This window comes from Pteropus medius, unplaced genomic scaffold (assembly GCF_902729225.1).
Source record: "Pteropus medius unplaced genomic scaffold, Ma_sr-lr_union100, whole genome shotgun sequence".
Lineage (NCBI taxonomy): Eukaryota > Metazoa > Chordata > Mammalia > Chiroptera > Pteropodidae > Pteropus > Pteropus medius.
Genome location: NW_024351546.1, coordinates 417,299 through 444,419, shown reverse-complemented (window position 1 = coordinate 444,419; position 27,121 = coordinate 417,299). Strand labels below are relative to the sequence as shown.

Genomic DNA, 27,121 nt, shown 5'->3' with positions numbered 1-27,121 from the left:
TAACCTGGACTTGTTCACATAGCAGCAGCACTTAAAAGAACAAGAGAAGAACTTGCAAGGTTCCTTGAGGATGAGGCTCAGAAATTGTAGAGTATGCCACATTTTGTTGGTAGAACCAAATCACATGGTCAGCCCAGATTCCAGATGTTGAGAAGAGTCTATCTCTTGATGAAAGGTCCTCTTTATAGCCTAACACAACTCTATGTGATCAAATCCTCTTCTTCCCTTATCAGTTAGCATGGTTTGACACTATTAATCTTTGCACCCTCCTCTTCTTCTCTTCAAACAACCCCATTTATGTATAATCAAAATATAATAAATTGCATATATTTAATACACCACACTTTCATAAGCTTTGACATTCTCACACTCCCTTAAAACCATCATCACTATCACTATAATGAACATAACACTCACTCCCTAGAGTGTTTTTGTACCCTAGAAGTTCACCCGGTTGCCTTTCTATGCCTCCCACCCCCGAGAAAACACTCTTGTCTAATTTCTGTCACTAGGGATTAATTTGCATTATCTAGAATTTTATATAAATGAAATCATACAATATGAATTTCTCTTGTTAATCTGGCTTCTTTCACTCAGCAGAAATTTTTTGAGATTTATCCATGTGTTTGCCTGTAGCAATAGTTTTTTTTTTCTAAGTAGTATTTTATTGTACAGATATATTAGAAATTGTTTATTTCTTTACTTTGATAAAATTGAGGTTATTTTCAGTCTGGGGTTTTTGTGACTAATCTGATACAAGCAACTAGCCCCTCCAGCTGTGTATCTGCACATCCCCAGGCTGAACCACATCACCAGTCTCCACTGCTGTCTGCAATGTGGAAACTACAGCCACACAGTAACCAGTCAACAGCTAACCACTTCACAGGGATTTGCATGCCCAGCTCTGTCTCTTGTCAGTTGCCTGCACTATTAAGTTCACCTGCAGCTACCCATTCAGCTATGCAACTACATGCCCCCAGCCCAAATGTTTTCACAGGCCTCCAGTGCCACACACACACACCTATGGGAAAACCCTGAAGCCACAAGTATGTACACTGACCACCTGTTGGCCCTGCCCTTGCTGCTATCTCTGCTCTCCAATACTATGTGTGCCTGCAACTGCCCGCTACCACTACACAGGCCCCTGAAGATGGGTCTTACAGCTGAATATATATATTCCACTGGTTCTGGCCAGTATTGGTGCCTGACCTGGTTCCTAACTGCTGTGCAAAGAGGTTGGGTTAAGCTTAAGGAAAAGAATAAAGGTAACATTCTCTTAACCATGTCCTTCGTGTTCTCTGCTAATTTCATTTGAGCTCCCATTTGAGGAACTATAACCCAATGTTAAAGATATTTCCCCCCGAGGAGAAAAACTTACTGAGGTTTTATGTTTTCATAGAAGGTATTGACCTATTATATAAAGGAGGGCCAATGCACTGACTAGGAAACAGGGAATGTCTATTAATGGTCCCAAAGAAAAAGTTATAGGTTTGGGGAAAAAAATAATGTTTGTGAGACATTCTTAATTTCTATGACTTCAATTATTTTAGTACACTGAGAAAGGGGCTGCTGGATCTGAGTAGGGTTTGAGGTGGAAAATGTGGCACTGGTGTCAACTAGAACAGGATATAAGTCACTGTTATTATGAACTGATGTATCTCTTAAAATATTCAGAGTGAAGAGGGGAAGGAGCCTATTTGTCTTCTCAGAACCCCATCAGATTTCATCTCTGGGCACTTTAGAACCAATGGGGGTAGTGTGTCTTACTCTAGTTTTGAATTTTGAGCAGTGCATTTTCAGTTGACCAGGTTATTTACAGCAATGAGGAATCATTTCAGGTTTGGGTTTAACTTTACAACCAGCCTTTGTTTTCAATAATTAGAACTGTAGATTCATGACATGATTTGCTTTCTTTTCTTTAGCTCCATCAAAAGTTTGGCGTAGGTAATCACATGGGCCACATGTTGAGCAGTGGGAAGAACTTCCCAGTCTCTTTCAGTTCTTTTTAGTTTGAGCAGACAGTTATCTCTCTAATCCATTTTAAACAACTGAATTGAAGGCAGATTATGTTGTCTCAGCATCAATAGGAAAGCCAGGATTTTCCTGAAAGACAACACAAAGCCGGGTGAATGATTGAAATAAAATTTTCTTAAAGTCTTATACCTTCTTGAATTTGAGAGCAGTCTACAGGTTCCAGAAAGGCTCAAGGAAGAGAGTCTCGCAGACATTCAGCAATGCAGTTGGCCTCTTCCAACAGTAGGGCCAGATTACAAAGTAAGGCTCAAGAGAAGGATCTCAATAGTCTGCAAGATGTATCAAAATTGTGCCCCTCTGAATCCCAACTGTATGTTAACAAACTGATATATATGAGGTAATGTGGGCTATAGAGGAGATGTATGGTAATATTAACCTCTCACTTAGATGGGGGAAGGTCTTAATGTGGGTATGGGAAAAAACTTAGCTATAACTCTTAGGTGGGGAAGGCATGAGCTATGTCAGGTTTTTTATCAGAAGACATTGCTGAAGCACCTTAAACCTGAGCCTAATCTTTGCCCTTACCCTAACCCTGACTTTAACCTTAATCTAACACTAACCCTAAATCAAACACTAAATGGAGCCCAAATATAACTCTAACCCTAGCCCTTACCATAATCCTTATAACTCTAACACTAATTTAATACCAAACCCTAACCTGGAAGCTAATTCTAATCATAAACCTAATCCTAATCCTAGCCTTAAATAACTATAAACTCAAGCCTAACCCTACCCCTAACTCTCATCTTGAAACTCTCATTAAACCTAAACCTGACCCTAGCTTTTACCTTAACACTAAACCCAAACTTAAACCGTGTCTAACCTAAATCTTAATTATACACACAACCTTAAATGTAACCCTAAACTAACACTAACACTAAACCTAACACTTAAACTTAACTCAAAATCTGCCTGAACCTAAATGTAACTCTAATTTAAATCTATATTCAAATCCCATAACTAATTCTAAGCTTAATCTTAACCCTAACCCTAGTCACAAACTCAACGGAACCCAAACCCTATCGTGAAGCCTCACTCTAACCTTTAAAACAGCCATATCTCAAAACTTAGCACTAACCTTAAACCTAACCCTAAGCATAACCCTAAACCTAACTCGAACACTATCCCTAACCCTAATACTTACCTAACATTTAAATTAAACTAAACCTCAACCCTTGGCAGAAATCTAACTCTAAATTTAATCCTACTTTGAACCCAAACTTTAATCTCAAACCTAAATTCAACACTAAATATAAACCTAACCTCAACACTAACTCAAAACCTATTCTTGACCCTTCATATGACTTTAACCCTAGATCTCACTCTAAATCTAACTGCAGCCCTAACTCAAAACCTAACCTGAAACCTAAACATAATTAAAACACAAACCTTAAACTCAAAGTTAAATCTCACCCTAACCCTAACCTTCGTCATAAAATCGAACAGAAACGTAACCCTGGCCCTAACCATAACCCTAACTCTAAACCTAATCCTGAACTGAAACCTAAACCTAACCTGAACCTTAACTCTGATCCTACTTCTATCCCTACCCTAACCCTGACTACAAATCCAACTAATCCTCTATTTTACACTAACCTTAAACCTAATTTAAAGCTATGCCTGACCATAATGCTAACCTTAACAGTAACGCTAATCTTAACCCAAACTCTATGCCTAATTATTAACTCAACACTAACCCTCATGAGTAAGATTAACTCTAAACCTAACCCTAACCCTAATTTTAACTCAATATCTAACATTAACCCAAATCATAATACTAAACCTAAGTTGAACGTCAGCTTTTACACTAACTCTGGCCTTAACCCTAATCATAATGCAACCTTGAAATTTGACCCTAACCAAACCTTAACCCTAAATCTAACACTAAACCTAAACTTAAGCATTATTCAAACCCAAACTTTACCCTCAATGCTAACCATAACCCCAACACTAACCGTAGCTTTAACCCTGACCCTGACCCTCAACTTAACTCAAAACTTAGCCCTACCTCACCCTAAAATGAACTCAGAACACAACCCTAAACCCAAACTTAACCCTAAACTTAATCGGAATCCCATGCCTTACTCTAATGCCAAACAGATCACTAAGCCTAGTTTAAACCCAAAGTCTTACCTCTAAGAACATCTAACTCTAATTCTAACGCTAACCCCAATTATCAGCTCAACACTAAACTTGCCCCTTACTCTAACCATAACCTCAACACAAACTCAAAACAAATTTTCACACTAAGCCCTACCCTGAACTTAAAACCTAAATCTAGAATTAACCATAACCCTAACACTAACACTAACCTTAGTTTAAACCAAAACCTGACCACAAAGCTGAATTTAAACTTAACCATAACCCTAACACAAAACCATAAATATATTGAAAAATCTAATCCTCTAGCCATTTTGCTACCCTAAATTGAACCCTAACCATAATTATATCTCAAAGACCAACCTAAAAGCTAGCACTAATCTTATCTCAAAAGTTAACCCTAACCCTCAATCTAAGCCTAATCTCACAACCACCCCTTACCTTAACCCTAACCATAACCTTACTTTAGACCTAAACCTAAACTCAAAACTAACTCTAATTATAACTCTAACCCTAAATCATAACCCAAAACCTAACCCTAACCTTAAAACTAACATTAAACCTGACCCTAGCACTTACCATAATCCTAATCTAAATCTTACCTGAAACCTAATTCTAATGCTAAAACAAACTCAAATCATAAACTCAACACTATCTCTAACTCTAACCCTAAATATTACTCAAAACTTAACCCTAACCCTAAAACTAATTCAGAACTCATCCCTAATACTAAGACTAACCCTAAACCTAAAACTGACCCGAAATCTAATCTGAACCATACGCCTGACCTTAACGTTAACCTAATCTCTAAACTAACCCTAACCTTTCTCCTACCCCTTACCCTAATTTTAATTGTAATCTCAATCATAGTTTAAACGCAAACCTTAATCTCAAAATTAACTCAAAAACTAGCCTTATCCCTAAACCTATTGTTCAACTTAACCCTAACTTAACCCTAACCCGAAGCAAACTCTAGCCCTTACCCTGACTCTAACATGAAATGCCACCCTAATTTATAAGGCCTAGCCTCAGAGCTAAATCTAACACTAACCTTAATCATAAACACAAATCTAACCCTAACTCTAACTCCATTCCTAGTTATAATACTGACTCTAATCTAAATCTAACCCTAACATTAACCCTAACCATAAACTCAACATTCACCTCAACCCTAATCCGTATTCTATCCATAACACTAACCCTAATTCAGTACCTAAGGATAACCCTAATCCTAATTTTAACCCTAAATCTAAACCTAACCCAAACTTTAATATAAACCTAGACCCTCACCACAAATTTAACTCTAATTCAAATGTTATTCATAAAATCAACTCTAACACTAATTTAAAACCCAAATACTAATCCCAAAGCTAACTGCACCCCTAACCTTTACTTTAACACCACCAACACAAATGCTAACTCTAAATTAAACCTTAACTCTATCCTAACCATACCCTAGCCCTTACTCTAACCCTTACACAAACAATAATTCTAAACAAAAATCCATCTCTAACACTAACCCTATCCTAACTTGAAACCTAACACGAACCTTAAAGTTAGCAGTTACCCTAATCCTTTACACAACACTAACCTGATTTAAACTCTAACCCTTAGAGGGGAGGGGGGTGGAGAAAGGTAGATGGGGTAAAAGGGGTGATGACAGAAAGAAATCTAACTATGGGAAGTGAACACAAAATGTAAATATATATATGCTTTACTGTTAAAATGTACAGCTGAAACTTATCGAATTTCATTAACCAATGTCACCATAAAAATATTTGTTTGTTTGTTTGTTTGTTTAAAAAATATGTAAACTCTAACCCTAACCAAAAGCTAAGTCTAACACTAAGACAAACACATATCATAAACTCAACCTTATCTCAACCCTACATCAATCTCTATTGCTTACTTTCACACTAAGCCTAACTTGAAACTAAACCTGAACTTAAAACTAATCCTAAATCTAACCCAAACTCTAGCCCTTAAACTAACTTTAGGCCAAATAAAATCTAATTTTTAACTCAAGCTTAACATCTAAAGTAACACAAAAACTAACGCAAACCTTTAATTGACTCATCAACTTAATACTAACCAAAACAAAAAACTTAAACACAGACCACCAACTCAAAGCTTACCCTAAAATGAATGCAGATTTGACCCCAATCATAATCTCAACCATAAGCATAACCATAACCAGAAACTGAACACTAACCTTAACCCTAAATTTAACATGCAAAACCAAACCCTAAAACTAACCCTAAATACATCCTAACAATATTCCTTACACAATTCTTAAACTAAACCTAACCCTAACCTCAAAGCTAAGTCCATTCCTAACCCTGAAACAAACACTACTTATAAACCCAACTCTACACCAAACCCAAATTTAAATTCTAACACTATCACTACCTTACACTTAACACTACCCTTAGCCTTACCTTAACCCTAAGTTTAACCCTAAACTCTAATTGAAATCCATGCTCGAACCTGAACTTCCATTAACCCTAATGCTATACCAAAAGCTAATCGGAAACCATAACCCTAACTTTAAAATGAACTGAAATCCCAGCTCAAAACCTAAGTTCAACCCACACCTTAAGCCCCACCCTAACCTCTGTCCGAAATCTAAAATGAACCTTTCCTGTAAGCCTAAACCTCTAATTTATCTCAACCTTAACCTTCAGCCTGAACCTAAGCCCATAGCCAAACCTTATTCTCAAACTCGATTCTAAGCTACTTTCAGCACTAACCCTAATTCAAAACTCAACTTTAAATATAACCATAACCCAAATCAGAACATAATACTAACCTCAAACTGAACACTAAACTTAATGGTCACTGTCGCCCTCATATGAAACTCGCCAAGTAACCCTCACCTAATCCTAACCACGGCTTCAAATTCATCCCCCACCCTAAAGTTATCCAATCCTGCTTTGAAGTTAATTCTAAAACTAATGACAAACTTAACGGGTATCTGACCAATTTGTCAGAGATGTTTTCCGTATGTACTAATAAGTCACTTCCAAACAGTGTTGTTCACCACACTTGTCTCTCAACGAATGAACACCAAACTTGTTGTCTCATGTGTGTGGTCTCATGTGTGTGAGGTGAACAAAAGATGTTTTCTGACATGAGAAGAGCACACTGAGATAGCATCAAATTTGTGTTCAGAGCACCACTTAAACAGAGATAGAATCCAATATACTGTTACACCTGTAGCTCAGATTTTCATGTGATTGTTTTCAGGGCCAATCTAAGAGGCTAGGTGGAAACATTCTTTAGATCAGTGACCCTTAACTCTTAGGACTCCTACACATCGTGCAAAGTGATGAAGTCAAATTGAAATTTACCTGCTGCAAATTCATATCAAGTGAGACACCTGCTAGAAGCATTGTGCAAAGTGCTTCTTTGGTGACTCAGTCTAAGACTCTTTGTGTAGTACATGTGATCTTTGTTTCGCTATGATATGTAATTTATATGGCATAGATGATGTACTTGCAAACTTTGTTCATCATCATTGTTAGCTTAGCACATGAAAACAAAATGCATTCTCTAATGCATGCAGTCTATGATGTACATATCCAAAAGATTTTTTTTTGATGAGGTACAATCATAGAATGTGAACATTACATCTGCATTCTAAAAAGTGCTTAGTCAAGAAATGGATATCACACTTACCCATACTGCACGAGGTAAAGTGATCGACTTGAGCACACTGTATCCAACAGGGTTCTCTCTTGGAATGATAGATACTCAACATATCCTGTAATGCCTACAGCCAAGTTTCAGATGTGACTGGTTTTCAGTATCATTCTAAGTGTCTCTTATAAACACTTTTTAAATTAGTGGCCTTTTATTCCTCAAACCCCTACACATTGAGCCCAGTGAATAGTTAAATCTTGAATCTTAACTTGCAAATTTGACCAAAATGGATACCTGCCTAAAGTCATTCACAGAGAGTTGAGTTCCTGGATATACCTAGAACCCTTTCTGGAATACACGCAATACCATGTTTCAGTACAGTGTGTATTTTATATGTCATATAACATGAGTACTGGCAAACTCTTGGTCATCATGCACTTTCTCTCAGCAAATGGAAACTAAGTGAATTTCCTAACATATGTGGTGTGTGAGCCACGTGTTGCAAAGATGTTTTTGAAAAAGTCCTAACACACTGTGTGAGCTCCATGATGGCGCTCCAAACAGTACTTAGTCAGAGGATGGATATCACACTTACCAGTAATGCACATAATAAATGGATTGTCTTGAGCTCATGAAACCTAACCAAGAAGAGCCTTATCAGAACTTTGAGGAAAATGTAAAGCCTGAACTCTAATCGAATGTCACCCTAACCTTAACCGTAATCATAAACTCATCCCTAAACCTAAGCTAAAATAGAACCCTTACTTTAACCCCTACACTAACTCAAACCTAACCCTAGCCACAACACCAGCCCTAATGCTAACCCCAATTCACATTAAATGTTAACCGCAGAGTTAACTATAACCATAAGCCTCACCCTCATCTTAACCCTAACTCCAAACCTAAATCTAACACTAACCCTACACCTAACCCTAACCTATTGGAAATCCAAAACCTAAACTTCAATCTAACTTTAAGCCTCACTTCACTTGGATCTAATTATGAACTCAAGCCTTACCTTTAACCGTAACACTAACCTAACCCAATTCCTAAACCAACGTCAAACATAATTTGAACATTAACCCTAGACTTGCCCTAAGCTCAACCCTCACGATGTCTCTAATTAGAAGCCAAACCCTACTTCAGAGCTCACCCTAAACCTAACCCTAAATATAACCTAATCATCAATGTAACTCTAACCTTAATGCTAACCCTAACTATCAACCTAACTCCTATGCTAAGCCGAGCCCTCACACTAACCTTAGACTTCACCATAGATCTAGCCCTGATTCTGACCCTAATCCTTATTAAATACCAAAGTATAACTTCAAAGCTGTCTTTAACCTTAACCCTAATTTTAACCATAATCATAAATTCACCCCTAACCTAACTTACCTCTAAACCTAATCCTAACTTTAACTCGAAACCTAGCCCTAACCTTAACCTTAAACCTCACTCTATACCTACCACTTTCCCTAACTCTAACCCAAAAACTAATATAAAACAAATCCTTACCTCAAAGCTAACTTGAATCCTATGTCTAACCCCAAACTATCTCAAAACCAACACCCTAAGATAAGACACAATCAGAACAAAAAGGACCATTGTATATCCAAAACTTTCTTTTACATAAACTCTTTTACATAACGATAACTACAAAAAAAATAGAATTGAGACACATAATATAAAAAGAGATGAGAGGGAAAAATCAAAGAATACCACCAAACTAAAATAATAGACAGAAACACAAGGGCAAAGAAAGAATGGAGACACCAAGCTACCAGAAAACAAAAGATAAAATGGCTGTAGGAAATCATCATGTATCAGTAAACACCCTAAATGTAAATGGACTGAATCCACGACTTAAAAGGCACGGAGTAGTAGGTTGAATCAAAAAACAAAACCCGGTTATATGCTGCCTTCAAGAGACACAACTAGCTGCAAGGACAAACATAAAGTCTAAGAGAAAGGGTGGAAAATGCGAATGGCATCCAGAGAAAATTGGATGTAGCAGTACTTATATCTGACAAAATAGAATTCAAGATTAAAAAGATAACAAGAAACAAATATGGATATTTTATAATAATTAAAAGGACAATACATCAAGAAGACATTACACTTCTTAATTAATATACATGCACCCAATCTGAGAGAACCAAAATATATAAAGCAATTACTAACAGAACTAAAGAGGGAAACTGACAAAAAGACAATTATAGTAGAGGACCTAAAAACCCCATTGACAGTTATGGATAGATTATTTAAACAGAAAATCAATAAGGAAATATCAGCCTTAAATGACACATCAGACCAATTGGACATAATCAGTATTTGCAGAACCTTTTATCTTATAACACCAGATTATACATTTTTCTCTAGTGCAATTCTCAAGAATAAACCATATGTTGGGACACAAAACTAGCCTCAACAAATTTTAAAAAATTGAAATCATACCAAGCATATTCTCTGACCAAAATGATTTGAAATTGGAAGTCAACTGTAAAAAAGAAAGTAAGGAAAACCACAAATATTTGGAAATTAAACAACTGGGTCAAAGAAGAAATAAAAGAACAGATCAAAAGATATATAGAGACAAATGAGAATGATGATATGATATATCAAAATGTTGGGGATACAGCAAAAGTGGTAATAAGGGGAAGTTTCTATAATTACAGGCCTACCTCTAAAAACAAGAAAAATATTAAATAAACAACTAACCATTTCACCTTAAAGGCCAGAAAAATAAAAATAAATGAAGCCCAAAGTCAATAGAAGAAAGGAAATAATAAAAATTAGAGCAGAATTAAATTAAATAGAAAACAAAAAGACAACAGAAAAAAATAATGTAAGAAAGAGCTGGTTCTTTGAAAAGACTAATAAAATTGACAAACCTATAGGTAGACTCATTAGGAAAAAAAGAGAAAAGACTCAAATAAACAAAATCAGAAATGAAAGAAGTTACAGTAAATACCACAGAATTACAAAGGAGTATGAGAATACCATGAAATACTGTACACCACCAAATTCAATACCCTAGAAAAAATGGACAAATTCTTAGAAATATATAACTTTCCTAGACTGAATCATAAAAAAATGGATAATTTAAATAGATTGATCAATAAAAAGGAAATGAAAATAGTCATCTAAAATTTCCCAAAAAGTAAAAGTTCAGGACCATATGGCTTCATTAGTGAATTTTACCAAACATTCAAAGATGATTTACCAAAACTTCAAAGAAGATTTATTTCTATTCTTTCCTTCAAACCCTTCCAAAAAAAAAAAAAATGAAGACGAGACAACACTTTCTAACTTCTTTTATGAGGCTAACATTACCCTGGTATCAAAACCTGACAAAGACAACACAAAAAAAAAGATTACAGACCAATAACTCTAATGAATATAGATAAAAAAAATCTAAACAAAATGCTAGCAAATTAAATACAACACATTAATAAGAAATACATCACGACCGAGTGGGGTTTGTCCAGAGGTGCTAGTCTGGGTCAACATATGCAAATTGACCAATTAACAAAATAAAGGATAAAAATTAATTGATCACAACAGTAGATGCAGAAAAACCATTTGACAAAATACAACATCCATTTATGATTAAAACACTTAATAAAATAGGTATAGAAGGAAAGTGCTTCAACATAATAAAGGTGATGTATGATTAATCATCAGCTAATATCATACTCAATGGTAAAAAATTGAAAGATTTTCCTCTAAGACCAGGAACAAGACAATGATGCCTACTCTCACCACTGTTATTCAATATAGTACTGGAAGTCCTAACCATAGCAATCAGACGAGAAAAAGAAATAAAAAGCATCCAAATTGAGAATGAAGAAGTAAAATTGTCACTTTTTTTAAAATAACATAATTCTATATAGAGAAAATTGTAAGACTCCACCAAAAACCTATTAGAAACAATAAACATATACAGTAAAGTAGTAGGATACAAAATAAATGCACGAAAATTATTGTGTTCCTAGTTACTAACAATGAGACTTCAGAAAAGGATATGGAAAAAAATTCTATTTGCAATTGTAACATAAGAATAAAGTACCTAAAAATAAACTTAACAAAGGAAATGAAGAACCTATACACTGAAAACTACAGATATTGCTGAAAAAAATTTAAGACAACATAAAGAAATGGAAAGATATTCTATAGATCGGAAGAATCAACAGAGTTAAAATGACCATATTACCTAAAGCAACATACAGATTTAATGCAATCTCTATCAAAATCTCATTGGCATTTTCAAAGAAATAGAACCAAAAGAATCATCAGATTTGTATGGAACCACAAAAGATCTGAAATAACCAAAGCAATTTGGGGGGCGGAGCGGGGGAGCCAGAGGATTTCAAATTGACAATTATCGAAACAGCATGGTATTGGCAGAAAATCAGACATGCAGACCAATGAAACATAAAAGAGAGCTCAGAAATAAATCCACATCTGAATAGACAAATGATTTTTGACAAAGAAGCCAAAAACATACAATGGAGTAAGGAATGCCTCCTCAATAAATGGTGCTGGGAAAATTGGAAAGCCACATGCAAAAAATAAAACTAGACTGCTGTCACCCTACACCAAAATTGACTCAAAATGGATCAAAGACCTAAATATAAGGCCTGAAACAATAAACTGTGTAGAAGACATAGGTACTAAACTCATGGACCACAGTTTTAGGAAGGCTTTTATGAATTTGGCCTCAAAGGCAAAGGAAGTAAAAATGAAAATAAATGAATGGAACTATACCACACCAAAAAGCTTCTTTATAGCAAAAGAAACCATCAACAAGATAAAGAGGCAACCAGTTGAGTGGGAGAAGATATTTACAAACAACGCTTCCAATAAGGGGCTAATGTTCAAAAGAACTCATAGAATTCAACAACAATAACAAAAAAAATCCATTTAAAAAATGGGCATGGAGCCAAACAGACACTTCTCCCAAGAAGACATACAAACGGCCAACAGACTTATGAAAAGATGCCTAACTTTACTAGCTATTAGGGAAATGGAAATCAAAACCACAAGGAGACACCACTCCACACCTGTTGGAATGACTATTATCAACTGGACAAATAATAACAAGTGTTGGGGAGGTTATGGGGGCAAAGGAACCCTCATACGCCACTGGTGGGAATGTAAATTAGTATAGCAACTATGGAAAACAGTATGGAGGTTCCTCAAAAATATAAGAATAGAATCACCATATGACCCAGCAATCCCTCTTCTAGATATTTACCCCCCAAAAAATTAAAAATATTTATCCATAAAGATATTTGCACCTTGATGTTCGTGGCAACATTATTACTGATAGCCAAGACATAGAAACAACTGAACTATTATCCTTCAATAGACAGTTAAATAAAGAATATGTAGTACATATATACAACGGAATATTACTCAGAAAATAAGAAAAGATGAATACTGATGTTTGCAACAATATGGATGGATCTTGAGATAATTATGCCAAATGAAATAAGTCAGACAGAAAAGGTTGAGAACCATATGATTTCACTCATATGTGGGTATAAACTGAAAGCAACAAATGAATAAGGCAAACAAAAACTCATAGACACAGACAACAGTGTAGTGATTAGCACAGGGAAAGGGGGAAGCGAGGAATAGATAAGGTTAAAGGGGGTCAAATATATGGTGACAAAAGGAGATTTGACTTTGGGTCATGAACACACAATGCAATATACAGATGATGTATTATTGTACACTTGAAACTGATATAATTTTATTATCCAATGTCTCCCCAATAAATTTAATTTTTTTTAAATCTCAAGGCACACCAAATAGCCAAAATAATCTTAAAAAGGAAGAACAAAACTGGAGGACTCACATTTCCTGATATCAAAACTTGCTACAAAGGTACAGTAATCAAGACATTTTGGTAGTGACATATAGACAGACATTTAGACCAAAGGAATAGAATTGAGAGACCAGAAATCATGGTCAGATGATTATGACAAAGGTGCCAAGACCATTCAATAAGGAAAGGATGATCTTCTCCACAAATGGTGTTAGGGGAAACTGGATATTTAATTGCAACTACCTGTACACACTACCTCAAAAAAATGTGGTAGCAGAATTTTACAATATAGATATAAAAATGATTTAATATTGAATTGGCCTATCTAGGGAACAGGGAGCTAATGCCCTAAAGATCCAATTCCCCAACAACATGTAGGCTATAGATTATATAGGGTGACATCTCAAGACACCATGGCTATCATGCTAAGCAAAATAAGCCAGACAGAAAAAGTTGAAAAACATATGATATCACTATATGTGGGATATAAACCTAAAAGCAACAAATGAACAAGACAAACAAACAGAGACTCATGGACATGGACTATAGACGAGTGGTTACCAGAGGGGAGGGAGGAGAGGTAGGTAGACGGGGTAAAGGGGGTCAAATATGTGGTGACAGAAAGAAATTTAACTATGGGAGGTGATCACACAGTGTGCGTGTGTGTGTGTGTGTGTGTGTGCGCGCGCGCGCGCGCTTTACTGTTAGAGTATGCAGCTGAAACTTATTGGATTTCATTAACCAATGTCACCAGAAAATAATTGATTAATTAATTTTTAAATGACCTTATTACCTAAAGCATTATACAAATTTAATGCAATCCCCATCAAAATCCCGTTGGCATTTTTTAAATAAATAGAACAAAAAGTCATCAGATTTTTATGGAAGCACAAAAGACCCCGAATTGCCAAAGCCATCCTGAGAAAAAAGAACGAGGCTGGCGGCATCACTCTGCCCGACTTCAAATTATACTACAAAGCAACAGTAATCAAAATGGCATGGTACTGGCAGCAAAACAGACACATGGACCAGTGGAACAGAATTGAGAGCCCAGAAGTAAACCCATATTTATATGGGCAAATAATTTTCTACAAAAAAGTCAAAAACATACATTGGAGAAACAAAAGCCTCTTCAATAAATGGTGCTAGAAAAACTGGAAAGCCACAGGCAGAAGAAGGAAACTAGACTTTTGTCTATCATCGCACACCAAAATTATCTCAAAATGGATTAAAGACCTGAATATAAGAAAACACAGTAGAAAACATAGGAACTAAACTCAAGGACCTTGGACTTAAAGAGGATTTTATGAATTTGACCTCAAAGGCAAAGGAAGTAAAAGCTAAAATAAAGAATGAGACAACATCAAACTAAAAAGCTCTGTACAGCAAAAAAAAACTGTCAACAAGATAAAGAGACAAACATCTCAATGGGAAAATATATTTGCAAGCAACACCTCCAATAAGGGCCTAATATCCAAAATATACAAAGAACTCATACAACTCAGTAACGACAAAAAAACAAATGATCCAATCGAAAAATGGGCAGAGGACCTGAACAGACACTTCTCCCTAGAGGACATACAAATGGCCACCAACTATATGAAAAGATGCTCAACATTGCTAGCTATTAGAGAAATACAAATCAAAACCACAACAAGATACCATCTCACACCTGTTAGAATAGCTATAATCAACAGGACAAATAATAACAAACATTGGAGAGGATGCAGAGAAAAAGGAACCCTCCTACACTGCTAGTGGGACTGCAAATTGGTACAGCCACTATGGAAAACAGTATGGAGGTTCCTCAAAAAACTAAGAATTGATCTACCATATGATTCAGCAAACGCACTACTGAGTATTTACCCCAAAGACTTGAAAACCCATATTTGAAAAGATATTTGCACACCAATGTTCATAGCAGACTTACTCACAGCCAGGACATGGAAGCAACCGAAATGTCCTACGATAAATGATTGTCTAAAGAAGCTGTGGTACATATATACAATGTTCTTACTCATCCATAAGAAGAGATGAAATACTGCCATTTTGCAACAACCTAGGTAGACTTCGAGACAATCATGCTAAGTGAAATAAGCCAGACAGTGAACACACAGTGTAAATATATATGTGCCTTACTGTTAAAGTGTACAGCTGAAACTTACTGGATTTTATTAACCAATGTCACCATAAAAAATAAATTAATTATTTTTTTTTTTAAAAAAGAGAAAAAGAAATAATAAATAAAATGGAACCAGAGCTGCCATCCCGGAGGAACTGCAACAGGGACAAAATAACCTTTGGAATGGGCATAAAGCAACCTTCTACCCCAAAGAACTGTTTGCAGATAACAAGAAAGAAGATATTATGACTATCAGACTGACTACTGGACTAAAAATTAAAAACATTTAGCATTAACATCACTATAGTATATTACCTGCACCAATAGAAATGTCTCCCTTCTATTGATGTAGTTGTTCTCCCCTTTCTCATAAATACCCATTCCCATTGTCTCCTAATTGGAACACTATTGGGGCTTCAGCTTAAATCAGTGCATCTCAAATAGTTATTCTTTGATCTCAAATAGATGCTTGTTGCTTCTCACTTTGAAAGGCCTTTTTTATTTTTAGGTTAACGAACAAATGAAAAAATTTTGATAATGCAAAAGAGAGAAAGGAAGAACTGCTGAAAAGATGTCCCTAAGTGGGGGTGGGGATATAGGGAACTGAAAGGGCTGGAGCAGAAAGCAGCATAGATGGTTTATTTAAGGTTATCAGGCAGGGAGGTGTGGGTACAGCTGATGATAGCTGGGTAGATAAAGTGGGAGACTGTGAGGCTCTTTTCTGATTGCTACTATTTTATCCCTATTAACTTAACAATGCCTCATTCTGAGAAAACTTTAAACCAAAAGGAAAACCTCTCTTCTGAGGTCATAGAGTTTTAATAAACTTGTACAGGGAAAGTGGGTGAGAAGGGCCTGGGAGAGACTTTTCGAAAAGTAGAAAATGCCAGAATCAATGCTGGGCAGCAGCAAGAGCACAGGAACAGTGCCATTATGCACAATGCACAATGCAGAAGCAACAGCATTACCATTTAGATTTTACTTTATTTGTTCCTAGCCCAAGTCCCACAATTACCAATCTTTTACTTAGCCCAAATATGAAGTCCTCCTCTAGCTACTTGAGTTAAATCTGCCACCCTGATCAGTTTAAGTACTGTACTTAATAGTCTAAGGCCCATCTATAATCAGGAGCCTGTACATCTCACTACCTTAATATGCTACGCAAAAAGTCATTGGTTCACAAATATTAGCTGCAACGTCCTAAAACCTTGAAACATTTAAGTAGAAGGAATTAAAGTTGTCAGAAAATACTATCTAGCCATCACCTTCCTTTAAGTAGCAAAATTGAACAAGGCATGGAATGCCATTAGACTACTTGTCACAAAGGGAAACCTACCAAACACCCCAAACCATTAAGACAAGAGGATTGATTACACAGACTGTTATACCACCTCTGACTTTGGGTTTGTGCCTGTCAATAAACTCTATACGTATGTAAAAAAAGAAAAGAAATTGCTCCAATCCTGAGTCTATGTGCCCATAAGCAGTATTATGCTAAATTTATTCTGACATTTTAGGCAACTAAAGGTAATTAATGCACTCATAATTTCGGCTGATTGCTAATCTAAATGACCAAAATTGATGGACTAGCCCTGCACATCAATAGGGTAACCACACGGTCATGTTTTTGAGGAATGGGTATGTTTATTTTCCACAATAACAAAGAGGTCAACAGCGATTCTGCTCCAAACATACAGTAACTGTAGTTCACAACTGCGGAAGAAAAATCTATTAACACAAAGAGAAGACAATTAATCTAATTCTACGGAACACCAGCAGCCAAACTGTAAATCGTATACTTCAGGGGCCAAGAAAGTTTTTCTATAAAGTTCCAGATAATAAATATTTTAGGTTTTGCAGGCTACACGGTTTCACTTGCAACCAAGTCCTGAGACACCTTGCAGGAGTTCCTCCTAGGGATGTGGAAGAGTCAGGTGACACTCTCAGCTCCGCCCACGTGTTCCTTGCCCCGTAGGCCTGCCTTACGCATGCGCGGGTGGGGGGGGCGGGCAGCAGGGCGTTGGAACGTGGCCGCCAGGCGGGACAGAATGGGGCTAAATGTAAGGGCCGTTTTCTTCGACCTGGACAACACACTCATCGACACTGCCGGGGCGAGTAGAAAAGGCATGTTGGAGGTAACTTCCGCGTATCCCCATCCCTCCTCCGGGCGGAGTCAGCGTGCCCTACCCGTAATTGCGCGCTCTCCCGGTGCTCTTGGTGCCCTTTCCCCTCTCCACTTACGCGGCGCCGGAAGTCAGATGATCCTTCAGGGCCCCCGGGGGCACTGGCCTTTCTTTTGAGACCCCTGTACCGGAGGGAGCGGGAAAGAAGGACGACTGGGTTGGGGAGGCAGCTTTCCCTCCAGCACGGCAGTTTAAGTCACCTGCCTGCCACGCTCTGGGAAGCTGGGTTCTTGAAGTTGGTTCCGGCGCTTTGGGACCCGGAAGGATGTCATTAACGGTGCCACAGTGGTATGAGTTGCCACCATACAGACGTTTACATCATGCAGCGAGTCACCTGGCTTTTTGCTAGGACAGGTTTGAATCAGCCAGGACAAGTGCACGCACCAGGCTCTCTGTGGTTGACCTCGGGGGAGGGTTGTCTCCCCACTGCGTGTTCTTCGGTGGGTTTTTGAGGAGACTCAGAAGTTCCACAGCTGTCAGTGGTGAGCCTAGACTTAATCAACTCCTGAAGTATTCTCTGCAGAAACTCCCCTCCTGGCACTCTTAGTAGATTTCTGAGATACTCAAAAGTCTGTCCTGCACAGGGCATTCCTTTCAGGAGGCATTGCATTAGCATCTCTTCCTTTCTATACCCACATATGCTGTATCAGACCTTTCCTATGTTCTTCAAGCCCCTAATGTATCTGTGCTTTCTCTCCTCTGCCTTCAGCTTTAAGGAGAAAACCAAGGATTATCAGATATGAAAAACCCACTTTCTAAAGCTAATCTTTCCAACCCCAAGTGCCCCCTCCTCTTCATGCTTAGTTAGGTGTTGTCTTTCTAGATCTTCATCCTCTTTCTTGGTGCATTCCATCCCTGCATATGAGGTCTGCCTTATACTTTAAAAAAAGGAGGGATATCCCCCTTAAATCTTTGTTCTTCTGCTAGATGTTACCTGCCTCTCTTGACAGCCATGTTTTTCAAGAGAAATCTATACCCATTATCTCCATGCCTCTACTTCCTATTTATTCCTAAATCTATTGCAATGTAGTTTCCATCTTTGCCACTAGAATGAAATTGACAAGTCATTAAGCATCTTCCAACTCGCCAGGATCAGTGAAAGTTTTAAGTGTTTTTTAATGACTTAGTTGAGGCATTCCACATTTTTGACTGCCTGTCCATCTTCACATCCTTGTCCTTGACCTCAGGGGCACCAGCCTGTGCTGTATTGCCTCCAGTATCTCCAGCTGCTGACAGTACACATTTACCTGTGTGTTCTTGGCAGGCCAAGTCCAGTGTGTCACAATTAGGCTAAATCATGCTGTAGGCCAAGAGATTAAGCTTTAAAATCAGCTATTTGAATTTAAATCACAGCTCTCCCAGTACCTAGCTGGAAGTACAAGAACAAGTTACTTAACCACTCTAAGCCTCAAATCCTCATTATAAAATTTGCAGGGGAAGTACACACAATCTGATGTTCACTTCACGAATCCGCCCTGTTACCCAGTCATCACCTCCTGCATATCTTCCTAGCCCTTGTCTTAGTTAAAGCTGGACTCATCTCTCATCTAGACTGTTGCTGTGGTCTTGTCTATATTCCTGCCATGGTAAAATTTCTGAAACAAATGTTAGATTGTATTTCTCCTTGGTCTTTACACCCTCTTGTTTACCAGCACTGTATTTCATTCAGATATCTCTTAATGCACTTGCCAAAGGTATTATAATTCTTTTTTGCAACTCAAGACTCCCACAACTAAATAGTAGTCTTCTTAAGAGGGAACTGTCAGTCATCTTCATTTGACATAAAGTAAATGTTGAATGAATGCTAGATGGCTGGTTAAAAATCCAGGTATCCCCACTCTTGATTCTGTTGCCACCTCCTTTGAACTGTGTGCTTTTGACTACACAAGGAATGCTTTATCACATAAAAATATAACAACACCCATAAATGTTGGCCTATTTAAAAGTAACATGCCAGCTTTATATATCACTCTGAATGAATTATGAAAAGAGGAAGAAGGGGGAAAGGTCTAGCCATTGCCTTGGGCTTGTGGCGGAGTCATACACTGACTATATAGATCAACTTTAATTTTTGTTTACTTCTGAGAAAGTTATTTCCATTCTCTACAGGCTGTCTCAGTGTCATTATACAGGAGGAAGGCTTCTACAGAAATTTAGGTTTTCTCAGTGAACAAAGCAGAAAAGATTTCTGCATTTGCAAATTTACTTTCTAGTGAGGATGGCAGTGAATATAATACACCAAATGTATTTCTAAGTGTGTTAGGCAAAGTGAAGAGGGGGACAAATCTCAATTTTAAATAGGTTGGTCAGATTATGCTACATTCAGTGAATGATGATTAAGCAAAGATTTGAACTAAAAATAACAGGAGTGCTGCTTGAATTGTTAGGCTATATACAGGCAGTCATAGTTGGTGAGCATATATTTTTAACTGTTTTATCTGGAATTCAGCAAACTCATATCTTACCCATAGTGTTATATGGTTCTAACCCTCAAAAAAGTCTTCTTAAATCACAATTAGTTAAACAATAATAGTGATGCTATTAACTTTAATTTTGGCTCCAGGGAGCAGGAAGTAGAATAGTTTTCTTTTTCTGTGTTATAAGACACAGTCTTAAATAGAGTTTTGAAGTAGATGAAGTTCAAGTTTGTATTACGTCTACAAATTGATTCCCCATCCCCTAGCCCCCACTATCTTAGGGCCTCTTTCTTCACACCTATAGGTACTTGGTGGGCTTATTTTTCTCATAATTTTTTCAAGCCTACCTTACCCTTTGCACAAAATGTCATCATACCTCCAAATTAGAGGTCTTTTCCCTCCACCTCCAATTCAATCAAGACTCCCATGCTCTCAGTACAAATGTTAGGAGAATTTGTACTGATAATAACATATACTAATTCAACTGGGGTGTTTTTCTGTTTTATCTAATATTAATATGTGAATAACTGATAAACTTTTTCCCAAATGTGTTATATAATTTAAATGCTACTTGCTATTCCACACGAATCTGTAATTAGTTACTATGTAACAAAATGGGAAAGTTAATTCAGGGGATGTAATAGGAAGAAATTTTGAACCTTGAGAGTGGTATACTGTGCCTTTACAAGAATCTCCCCTTTAAGGTGAGCCAATTCTGCCTTTTCAGAGACCCAAGAATGTGCTTAATGAATTGCCAATTACAATAACAGAAAATTTGATCTTTATTGGGAGCTCTCTGTTTACTATAAGCCAGCTCCTATTTAAGCTCAAGCACAGTGGAGTCCTAGAGACCTTTTTCTTTTTATTGGGTACTAATAGGGTTACTAAAACTTTAAAATGACCTTCAATCATAGCTAAAGAGTAATTCAGTTGACATTATTATAAAAGATGGTGATATAGACATGAAGGTTGAAAAAGCTTTATTTGTTAATTGAAATTTAACTTTATAAGGCAAAATTTTTCAGTGTTTGCCTTCACCTAAAATTCTTAAGGCTGGTATATTTTCTTGGACTAATGAAACTTTTAATTATTACATTTTCTAACGAGCACAAGTAGCCTGAAAAATATTTCCTTTACTTTTGGTGTAGGTGATTCTTATGCTCTGAAGGAAGAAGTATGTGTCTATTCATCTCTATCTTTTTTTCAGTAGGTGAATTGAGTGTCTGATGTGAGTAGCGTACCACTTATTCTCTGTATAGTTTAGGGCAACATATTTTAACTTGTTTGATCTCTTTGCTTCGATAACAGACAATTTTAGTCCTAACTATGTGCATTGCACTCATCCTTAAATATCCAAAATTATCTTGGCATGGTTGACTTGCCCCAGTTATCCCTAAGACAAGGACTTCAAGTGCATGTAGTTCATTTGGGAGGTGATCCCAGGAAGCACTGTAGGAGGATGGTGGAATAAGACCGGGAAGAGAAGGAAGTGGATACAGGTTATTTAAATGAACAGGTTACTGGTATGAACATTTGGGGAAATCTGGGAGACAGTATGCAGAACATTCTTTACTTGTCCCTCCCAAGAGGCAAGAAAACTGTGATATTTATTCATCAATTAATGTCACTCATTGGCTGAGGCCTATTCCTGGGCAACATTTCATCCCAGCCTATGTGCATGGGTGCCCCTATGGCCAAATAGAGCCCTCAGGCAGAGAAGCCCCAACACTTACAGTGTGAAGTCATTGGCATGTATAGGAATAGTGTATACCAAGGGGATTTGGTATACACTTCTACAGCCTGGGACTCAAGGCCCTCTACAGACTGATTCTAAACAGACTCTCCAGTCTCATCTCTTAGCATCTTGCCTCACATGACTTCCATCTTGGCTGAACTAAGCTTCTTGCTTTTTCCAGTTTACAGAATTCCAAACTCTATGTCTTTGTTTATGTAGTTACTTTTGTCTGTACTGATTTTATCCTCCTCCCATCCTTCCTCTGCCAAGCCTTATTCAACAACCCTGTGGAATGACTTGTTCTTTCTATTTTATTTCCACAGTTCTTATTCACAAGACTGCATAGCACTCAACTCAGTATTTGTGGTGGTTGTATACCTGCTTATTTTTCCCAATACATAATGTCATGAGAACAAGGGATCCAGTCTCCAGGTGCCTAATACAGTAGTGTGAAAGCAAGCATGCGGGCTTTGGAAGTAGGCAAGTGTGGGTTTAAATCCCAGCTCGGGCAAATTACTTAACAGTTCTGAACTTCTATTTCCTCATCTCAAAAAGGGAACTCCTTTTGCAGAGTCAGAAATGTAGAAATAACATATGTGAGCATTGGGCATATTGCTCACCACGGTAGGGTCTTCGTAACTGTTAGAAGACAGGCCAAATGAGTGAGAGCTTAATGTAATGAAAGCCAAGATAGAGAGCTGTGGGAACACTAGGAGGAGTGCCTAATTCTGAAAGGGAATCAGAACCAGGGTAGCGAAGAGTGACTCAGAACTACTTGAAGCTTTTTTTTTTTTTTTAATCTGGAAAACTAGGTTTGGAAGAAGCACTGGGTCATTAAACTGCTGAAATCACAGAACATGCTTGATTCCATTAGAGCTATATGCACATTTTTAAAAGTACAGAATTGGATCCTGTTTTATATGATCTTCAAAACATAAAGTGTATATAGATGAGAACAGGTGAGATGAGCTAGCGTTATTTCTGGGAAGACTCTAAATAATAATTGTTAGAAATTTTAAATGAGAATATAATCAATAATATTGTAATAACTATGTATGGTACCAGAAGGGTACTGGACTTATTGAGGGGGTCACTTGGTAAATTATATAAATGTCTAATCACTATGCTATATACCTGAAACTAATATAATATTGAATGTCAACTGTAATTGAAAAATAAAATAATTTTGTATGAAAAAAATTTAAAATATTTCACTAAATATAAACACAAGCTTTATTTTTATGTTCATGAACAGAGTGAAAGATGGTGAACTTAAGCTGCCAATTGAAGGATTTTATTAGCTATATATGAAGAATCTTTTTAGAATAGAAATTGGTAAAAATATATATATATATATATGAATGAGTTGTCTTGAAAGGTTGAGAGATCGTCACTTTGGTGTTTTTTAAAAATAAGAACAGCTCCCACTGGAAATGGTGTGGTAATAGAGCTGCCTTAAGACAGAGGAATGGAGTTAGAATCCCTGTGCTCCGGGTTTATAGGATCACATCTTTTCATGGTATGATGGTTAAAAACATAGTCTGTTAATGGAGTTGTTTTCTTTTATTTAGGTGATTAAGCTCTTAAAATCAAAATACCATTATAAAGAAGAGGCTGAAATCATCTGTGACAAAGTTCAAGTTAAACTCAGCAAGGAATGTTTTCATCCTTCCAATACGTGCATTACTGATCTAAGGACTTCACACTGGGAAGAAGCAATCCAGGAAACAAAGGGTGGTGCAGCCAATAGGAAATTGGCTGAAGAATGTTATTTCCTGTGGAAATCTACACGTTTACAGCATATGACACTAGCAGAAGATGTCAAAGCCATGCTCACTGAACTTCGAAAGGAGGTCTGCCTACTTTTATTAACAAATGGAGACAGACAGACCCAGAGGGAAAAGATTGAGGCTTGTGCCTGTCAGTCTTATTTTGATGCTATCGTTGTAGGTGGAGAACAGAAAGAAGAAAAACCAGCACCTTCCATATTTTATTACTGCTGTGATCTCCTCGGAGTACAGCCTGGGGACTGTGTGATGGTTGGTGACACACTAGAAACAGATATACAAGGAGGCCTCAATGCAGGGCTGAAAGCAACAGTCTGGATAAATAAAAATGGAATAGTGCCACTGAGGTCATCCCCCATGCCACATTATGTAGTTTCTTCTGTGCTAGAGTTACCTGCTCTGTTACAAAGCATAGACTGCAAAGCAAATAAAAGGACATGATTATGTATTTTACAGAATTTGAACTAAGAAAAGTTAAGGCATTTCTTATACTATGACCTAGTTCTAAGAATAATTTTACTTATTTAATAATTTTACTTATTATTTAATAGCCAACCAACCACTGGCTGGTATTTATATATGGAAATACAGAACACATTAATACAGTTAGCTTTGGTAGTATGGTCAAAAAATTTGAAGACATATTATTTGTTAATCTGTGACTTGAAGTTTTTTTAAAAATTATTTTATAAATCTTTTAGCATCTTGGATCCAAGAAGATATCAAGCAGGACGGCTTATACATGGATGCAAAATACAGGTTTTATGTTCTGGCTTAAAAATAGATATTTTTAAAAAATTGACATTCTAAATCATATAATAGAAATTTATCAGAGCAACTGATAAATAAGTCATGCAAATAAGTACTAAGTAATGCAAATTAAGGCATTTCATAGATTATCTTGTGTATTTTATTTTTAAAAAATTTGTACACCATATTTTTACTTGCTTTGAATGTATACTTTCTTTTATGAATCTAATTTTTCTTCATGATCTTTTTTGGAGGGAGGGAGCTTTCAATTTTCCTGTGATGTATACATGACAAAAAATTCCTCCAGTAAAATAATCTGTTAAAAATCAACATGTTGCCCTTCTTTTCCATGACATTTTCACATCTTTCCAGAGTGAGCTTTTAGTTTCCTATTAGTCTTTACCTCTTATGAAAGTATTTTTACTATCTTTCCCCAGTTATACAGCGGAGTTGAGGGGACTAGACTGTCTTGCTGGGGTTAAGTGCAAGCCACATGGCATCAAAAGTCATTTTCCTTTTGTGGATACATCAGAGAGGAATTGTCTTGGTGCGGCCTAATGAGTCCTTCCCTGCCCCACCCCCGTCTGTTCTCTACTGACTGAATAGTTTCATCCATATTATGAAAACTATTAGAAAATTAGGTTTTGCTATGAACCATTTACAAAATGCCAATGTATTATTTGACTGGCTCTTGGTATTACTATCTGCCTTAAGTCTCCTATTTTTCAAATTTTGGGAAATGTATCCAATTTCTATATCCAATTCAGGGTTCACTTTGAGCTTATTAATGACTCCATAGCAAGGCATCTTGCAACTAGAAAAATTTCTATAGACAGCCTCATGATTTCACCATCTTAGAGTAATATGGTTAATTAAGGAAAAAATGAAATAATGATTTGCGGTTTTGGTAGGTTTTTAAGTTTTGTGTAAGAAACTACAAATGTAAAATATTAGGCTGTCTGATAGGATTTGTATAACTATGACTTTTTCAAGTATACTATGATTCTGATACTAGATTCTAGATTGTGCCTCTCTATGAACCTATCTAGCCAATCATTTTTTGTCTACTGCCAAGAACAGAATTCTCTGCCATTGTGCAAATGCCCTGCTGTGTTTACTTTTCTTGATTTTCAAAAATAGGATTGTGCCATTAACTGTCCCAGAATGCTGTTGCTGTAAAGCTGAACATTTGAAAACAGGGTATTTTTGTATGTATTTACAGGTATGATGCCCATGTGACCTCAATATTTTAGTTATTTAAAAATCATTAAGTTGGAGGACCTTGACAGAAAAATAATTATGAACATGATTTTTCTAATAAATGATGTGTAATACTGAGTTTCCTTTTAGCTGTCCCATAGGATGGATGTGAGCAGTGTCACATTCATTATGCTAACTGGAGAAGGTTCATCACTAGTAGATCACAACAGCAGATCTCAACAAGATAGAACATAGGATGTTATGTGAGCAGTTTTTCAATGAAAATTATCTGCAGGATAGAAAATGAAATAAAATAATTGAGTTTCTTTGTCTTCACAGTTTGTATTCTATACAGTGCAGTAATGCAATATTACTTTCTATTTGCGCCTGTCCTTAGGGAAGGACTTTGTGGTTTTCTACCTTCTGAGCGGAATGTTACAGAAGATATTAAGAAATCTTGGAATAGATCTATGATTTTATTAACGATTTTGTTTTAAAATAATATTACTTAAAATTAAAAAATGATTTAATGGCAGTGTCCTATCTTGATTTTTTTTGTAGTTTCCCTTTAGTGGTATGCTCATACAAAGCCATAAATTCACAATTGTCCAGAGGTTCTCCCAAATACTATAGTTAGAGAAGTCCTAGATAGACACACTGACTTAAAGATGGATGTTTTCTAATTCCATATACACATTCACCCACTGGTGCACAAACAGCTTAGATTTGGTAGGGCCCAGAACCCAAAAATGTAGAAAAGACAGTTTTTTATAGTTGCAGAGGTACTTGGTTTAGTATCTTCAAAGTTCTTTGTAACCCACAATAAAAAACATTCTCCTGCTCAAACCATTAAAAACATTTATCTATTAGTTAATATACCTTAATATGTATGTTAAATACAGTTTAATTTTTATTATTTTTGATGACATTGGTTAACGAAATCCAGTTTCAGGTGTATACTTTAACAGGCATATATTTATTGCATTGTGTGTTCACCTCCCATAGTTAGATTTCAGTCACAACATATTTGACCCCCTTTACCCCACCTATATCCCTCCTTCACCCTTCCTCCTACCCTCTGGTAATCACTAGTCTATTGTTCGTATCCATGAGTCTCTATTTATCCTATTTCTTTGTTGCTTTTAAGTTTATATCTCACATATAAGTGATACCATGTGGTTTTCAACTTTTTCTGTCTGGCTTATTTTGCTTAGAATGATTATCTCAAGGTTCATCCATGTTCTCGCAAATGGCTGTATTTCATCTCTTATGGTGAGTAATATTTCATTGAATATATATACCACATTGTATATATGTA

General features: G+C 36.6%; 1 protein-coding gene and 1 long non-coding RNA gene across 2 annotated transcripts; one reads left to right on the top strand and one right to left on the bottom strand.

Annotated features, from left to right (window-relative positions):
* Nucleotides 1–1,522: 1,522 nt before the first annotated feature.
* LOC120586978 (uncharacterized) lies at nt 1,523–18,760 on the bottom strand. Its single transcript, XR_005648842.1, has 2 exons — nt 17,973–18,760; nt 1,523–2,103 (listed from the first exon to the last, which is right to left on the bottom strand). It is a non-coding gene; the product is annotated as an uncharacterized LOC120586978 (long non-coding RNA).
* On the top strand, nt 17,713–24,933 carry NANP (N-acetylneuraminic acid phosphatase). Its single transcript, XM_039843553.1, has 2 exons — nt 17,713–17,866; nt 23,638–24,933. Exons 1-2 carry the CDS (start codon nt 17,720–17,722, stop codon nt 24,292–24,294), a joined length of 804 nt encoding a protein of 267 aa, XP_039699487.1. The 5' UTR covers nt 17,713–17,719; the 3' UTR covers nt 24,295–24,933.
* The last annotated feature ends 2,188 nt before the right edge of the window (nt 24,934–27,121 follow it).

Bases quoted from the DNA above. Each gene is read 5' to 3' on its own strand.
- NANP (XM_039843553.1), top strand. From the start codon at position 17,720: ATGCGCGGGTGGGGGGGGCGGGCAGCAGGGCGTTGGAACGTGGCCGCC. The intron at 17,867-23,637 runs GTAACTTCCGCG...TCTTTTATTTAG, and splicing joins GTAGAAAAGGCATGTTGGAG to GTGATTAAGCTCTTAAAATC.